The sequence below is a fragment of the Sinocyclocheilus grahami genome, unplaced genomic scaffold (assembly GCF_001515645.1).
Source record: "Sinocyclocheilus grahami isolate Dianchi unplaced genomic scaffold, SAMN03320097.WGS_v1.1 scaffold1113.1, whole genome shotgun sequence".
Taxonomy (NCBI): domain Eukaryota; kingdom Metazoa; phylum Chordata; class Actinopteri; order Cypriniformes; family Cyprinidae; genus Sinocyclocheilus; species Sinocyclocheilus grahami.
The window spans coordinates 330,333-336,496 of NW_015506292.1; the positions used below are offsets into that span (position 1 = coordinate 330,333).

At 28.4% G+C, this 6,164-nt stretch overlaps 1 protein-coding gene across 1 annotated transcript in view; it reads left to right on the forward strand.

Moving 5' to 3' along the window:
* Window positions 1–2,685: 2,685 nt before the first annotated feature.
* Window positions 2,686–6,164, forward strand: part of crygn2 (crystallin, gamma N2) — a 6,209-nt gene continuing 2,730 nt past the window's right edge. The window contains exons 1-2 of the mRNA XM_016252501.1: window positions 2,686–2,778; window positions 4,275–4,523. Of these exons, the coding sequence (XP_016107987.1) occupies window positions 2,758–2,778; window positions 4,275–4,523 (270 nt within the window). The 5' untranslated portion in view covers window positions 2,686–2,757. The remainder of the gene's footprint in view (window positions 2,779–4,274; window positions 4,524–6,164) is intronic.

Consider the following 6,164-nt stretch of genomic DNA (forward strand, 5'->3'; position numbering starts at 1 on the left):
CCCCGCCCCCCCCCTGCCCTGACTCCGCCCCCTGCAGCCCCGTCCCCGCCCCTCTCCCACAGTCTGCCCCGCCCACCCGAGAACCAGCACAAACTTTTCTAGCAAGCATGTTTGTTTGAGGCTGGAGTTTGGGCTTGGCTTGTGTTTTCTGGTCTGGTTCTAGGATTAACGGGTTCGAACAGGGTTCAGGACGTTTAACTTGAGATGTTTGCTAGAAAAGTCTGTTTCCAGCCCCTCCTGCAGCACTGGACACTGGACACCAATCCCTCTACTTGAAGTGGCTAACTGCCTGTTTCCACAGACATGTCGGCTTTTTCTTTTAAACCTTTTTTATACTTCATTTGACTTTGCAGTTTTTAGTTGTGTGATATTTTTCTTTTATTTATTGCTTTGAGAGACGGAATCTGTCCGTGACGTTCCTGAATAACACACTCGCTCGTCTCTACCTCTCATCCTCCTCTGTTCCCCGAGCCCTCTGGAGTTTGTAAATCCGGTTTCTTAAACGTAATTATGGCCAATAAAGTTGGCAGCATTCATTCAGTTGTGAGTGTTGTTGGACTTTTTTGATTGTAATCATTAAACGCAGCGTTTTGTTTCACTCGCTCTCGAGTCGCTTGCTGTGACTTACACAGTTATTAACACGAGACACACACACTCACAAAAACCTGCTCTTGTTTTATTAATCTTTCATATTTTAACACACAACATATACACAGAATATATCATATACATTTCTTATGCTTGATTTAAATAAAGTATAATTAAAATGAGATTTTGGTGAGGTGAAATGTTGAGCATGACAAATGTATAAATAATAATTAAAAAAACATATTGCATTTAATGTATAATTTTTGCATTATAATGATGACATTTTGATGATTCGATTTCCTTAAATATCTGCAACTAAAACTGAAATAAAAATTAAAACTGTATAGAAATATTTTTTTAATTCAAAATTCAGATTTAATATTAACAAAAACAAAAACAATTTATTTAAGCTACAACATTTCTCATTTTCATTTAGTTCAAGTTGATGTCCATATCTAAAACTGAAATAAAACTTAATAAAAACAGACATTTAAAAAAACTAATAAAAATGGCAAAACACAACAAAAACATTAAAATTAAAATCCAAATGAAAAATATAAAAAAATAAAAGCGAATTAAAAATATTAATAAAACAAAAAAACATTCCATTTTTATTTTAACATGATAGATATATATATTAGAATTTTTGGAATTAGATATCAGAATTATATTAAAAATATCAGTAGAATGTAAATATTAAATGGATGAAGATTGATGCATAAAATGTAAAACAAATTTGAAGTGATTGGAGGGAATACAATTATATTTATATTATATTAAAATATTTCTCTTCATTTTCGAAACATGTTTTCTGGTGAGTATTGTCTTTTATAAAATCCCTTGAACTTAGAGAAGCCACTTCCTGAATGGCATCATCCTGCAGGAAGTGACATCAGTTTGGAGGGAAAACGAGATCAGTAAGTATCAGTGGATTATTGATGATTTGTGATGTTCTAAAAACATTCATCCTGTTTGATCAAATAAAACCCAGCATTTCAAAAGATGCTTAAAAGATGTATTTATTTACAGACTATTGAGCAGAAGTTAGTTTCAGTGTCACGAGTGAGTGAGAAAGAAGCAGTTTATGCTCAATAAAAGCTCTTTTCGTGGTCTGTGTGGCTGAGTTATTGTTGTTGTTGAATTAAACTAAAAACTTGTTTTATTATACTTATTTTATTTCAGCTGCAACATCTCTCGTTTTCATTTAGTTTGAGTTGATCACCTTAAATAACTACAAATTAAATGTATAAAAACTATATAGACATAAAACAGAAATTACAACAAAAACATTTACTAAAAATATAAAAATTAATACTAATTTGAAACATCTGGAATAAAGATTAATAAAAACTATACATTTAAAAAAAGAAAACATAAAAATGACAAAACAATTATAATAAAAACTAGTAAAAATTACATGTATTTATTTATTGATTACATGTATTTATTAAAATACAAATGGAACATTTCAAAATATTACCTTAAACACAAAAATACTTGAAATAAAATGAAATAGCTTTTTTTTTTGTAAAAGATTAATATATGTATAGATATAAAAAAATAAAACATAAAAATTACAAAAAAGTATAATAGAAACTAGTAAAAATGACAAAAACAAAAATGATTTTTTTATTATTTATTAAAATACAAATTGAAAATACAAAAAACTAAAATTCTAAATATTGTCAACAAAAAACATTTGATTTCAGCTACAAGCATTCAGCTGATTTATTAATTTTTTTCCTGAAAAAAAAAAACTAGAAATATTAAAATAAAACTAATAAAATGACAAAACTCACAAAATGACAAACTAACTCAAAATGCAAATGGAAAACAAAATAAATCATTAGAAATATGAATGAACCTCGCATCATATTCAGCACATCAGTGAAATCAGAATAAGAGTGCTCAGTTTTGGACTCGGTTCGGAGCTGATTTGAAGATGCTGGTTTGTCTCCAGATTCTCCTCCTGAAGCCTCAGCTCTGGCTTCAGAAGAATCCGCTGGTGTCGAGCGAAGCAGAAAGTATTGCTGAATCAGCAGACGAGGGAAGCGTCCCGTCAGCAGAAGCTAAAGCTCTTCATTGTGGAGCGGCTCTCGTGAGCTCGTATATATTGGCCCGCTCACACTTTCTTGCGTGTGGCTGAGTTTGGACACGATCCAGAGGAAAATGTCGCAGTATTCGGGAAAGGTAAGAGCTCCTAGAGTCCAGAAACCACAGCGGACCCCTCTCCCGGAGCGTGAGCTCTGCTTCGGTCGGGGTTCAGGGCCCTTCATGCGCGCGCTGCTGTTTTAGCATCATCGACATGTTATTCTTTTTTGTATTTTTATTAGTTTTTGTTATTTTTAAATGTCTGTTTAGATTTGTTAGTTTTATTTATGTATTTTGTTTAATTTAATACTTCAGTTTGAACTAAATATTTTAGTTAACAATAATAACTCTGGCTTGGAGAGTTTCTCTCGATATTTTTACATGACATTTATAGTTTGATCAGCTAATATTATGAATTAGATTTTATTTGTATATTTTCTGTTTTCATTTTAATATTAGTTAAAGTTTAAATACTTTTGTTTTGATTTTTTTTTATCATAATAACTCTGGCTTGGAGAGTTTCTCTCGATATTTTTACATGACATTTATAGTTTGATCAGCTAATATTATGAATGAGATTTTATTTGTATATTTTCTGTTTTCATTTTAATATTAGTTAAAGTTTAAATACTTTTGTTTTGATTTTTTTTTATCATTTGTATTTTTTTTATGTCCATTTAGATTTTATTCATTTTCACTAGTTTTAGTTTATTTAGTTTTATTTTTAATTTTCAGAGTTTTTTTTTTATTTAAATGAGTTTTTTAAATATCTTATTTATTTCAGTTAATGTTTATTTTATTCCAAGTAATGAAAATATTTCTTACGGTTTTAGTTTTAGTTATTTTTAAATATTTATAATTAGATTTTATTTGTATATTTTCAGTTTTCATTTTAATATTACTTAAAGTTTAAGTACTTTTGTTTAGATTTTTTTGTAATTTTTATTATTTGTTAATATCTATATAGTTTTTATTTATTAGTTTCAGTTTATTTAGTTTTATTTTTAATTTAAATGAGTTTTTTAAATATCTTATTTATTTCAGTTAATGTTTATTTTATTCCAAGTAATGAAAATATTTCCTTTAGTTTTAGTTTTAGTTAACAATTTTTACATGACATTGACACTTTAGTTAAAATGTTAGTAATTTCTTTTAAAAATGTCTATTTAATTTTATAATTTTTTATGCATTAGTTTTAGTCTATAATTAGTATTTATTTATCTATCTATGTATTTAGTTTACCTTGCTACTTAAAGTTGTAGTTGTAATTTTTTATATATATCTAGTCTTATATAGTCTTACTCATTTTTATTTATTAGTTTTAGATAATTTAGTTATATTTAATAAAAGAGAAATGTTGCCTTTGGACTTTTTTGTTTGTTATATATATATATATATATATAAAATTTCAGTTAATGTTTATTTAATTTCAAGTAATGTTTTTAATGATTTTAGTTTAAAGTAACAGTATAACCTTGGCTTGGAGAGCTCCTGTCATTTTTATATGACACTCACAGTTCGAGAAGCTGGTTTTGGACTGAAAGCATGGCTGTGTGTGTAGTCTGACCCCGCTCCTGCGCTCCTGCGCTCCTCAGATCGTGTTTTACGAGGGCCGCTGCTTCACCGGCCGCCGGCTGGAGGTCTACGGTGACTGTGATAACTTCCAGGACCGTGGCTTCATGAACCGAGTGAACTCCATCCGTGTGGAGAGCGGCGCCTGGAACTGCTTCGATCATCCGGACTTCAAGGGCCAGCAGTTCATCCTGGAGCGCGGAGAGTATCCCGAGTTTCAGCGCTGGAACTCACACAACGATCACATGGGCTCCTGCAGACCAATCAGGATGGTGAGAGAGAGCTCCACAAGCTCCACAAATCAACCCACTGAAAATATCACCTTTAGCTTACTTCGAAACCATTTTCACTCACAGATCGCGAGAACATTTCACATTACACACTGAAAGTTCGAAGTGGAAAAGCTGAAATTGTAGGCTATTTCCTTGTAAAACATATAAGGGTTTTATTTACAACTTCTAAAAATATTTTTTAAAGAGGCCATGCATTAAAACAGCATTTATATTTATTCTATTTTCATTTTTTAAAACTTTTGCTATTTATTATAAATGCATTATACGTTTGTGATAAACATCGAGGTCCTCGATTGCATTTATCACCATGAAAATATTAAGTTGCACGGTTATTTTAGCGTCGAGATATTATTATAGTATTTGTAAATATTTGTAAATATAAGTTTTTATTTTTAGATTTTGCATTTTCATTTTTATTAATTAATTAATTTTTTTAAATCAGTGTTTATTTATTTATTTATTTCAGTTTTAGTGTTTAAACATTTTTTTAGTACGTCGTTAAACTAAAAAATGGAAAACTAGCTGTCAAAAAATAATTTTATTTTATTTCAGTTATTTTCGCTGCACGTTGAATTTAAGCTCAAATATTGAAGTAGAAAAGTTGAAATTGTTGGCTATTTTCTTGTAAAACATTTTCCAACAAACTTGATTTTATTTACAACTTCCAACAATATTTTTTTAAAGTGTACATGTGACATGCATGAGGTCATGCATTAAAACAGCTATGCTTTATATATATACAGTTTTTAGTAAATTTACAATTTTTAAAACGTTTACTATTTTTAAATACATTACACATTGTTACATTATTCAGTGATAAACATTGTCACATGACCTCGTTACATGTATCACCATGGAACGTTACGTAGCACTGAGATACTATTATAGTTTTTCATTAATATTTAAAAATTTTAATTTTAGTACTTTTTTTATCAGCGTTTTAATTTTTTTAAAATTTTTTAGTATGTCAATTTTAAATTAGTTTTTATTTTTATGTTTTTCATTTTAGTACTTTTTTTATCAGTGTTTTTATTATTTTTTTATTTCCGTTTTTATTTTTTTGCATTTTTTTAGTATGTCAATTTTAAATTAGTTTTTATTTTTATGTTTTTCATTTTAGTACTTTTTTTATCAGTGTTTTTATTATTTTTTTATTTCCGTTTTTATTTTTTTGCATTTTTTTAGTATGTCAATTTTAAATTAGTTTTTATTTTTATGTTTTTCATTTTAGTACTTTTTTTATCAGTGTTTTTATTATTTTTTTATTTCCGTTTTTATTTTTTTGCATTTTTTTAGTATGTCAATTTTAAATGAGTTTTTATTTTTATTTTTTTCATGTTAGTGTTGTTTTATTTTTTTTTATTTCAGTTTCAGTTTTTTAGTTTTAGTCACGTTAAACTAAACAAAAATGGAAAACTAGCTGACAAAAAATAATTTTATTCTATTTCAGTTCACATTTTATTTTGGGTAACAATTTTTAGTTTTAGTTTTAGTTTTAGTTAAGTATAATACCGTGTGAATTAGAGAGCATTGCATTATGGGATGTGGTAGCTGCTGTATTTTAGAATAGCATATGTTGTAAGTGTGTGTGTGTGTGTGTGTGTGTGTGTGTGTGTGTGT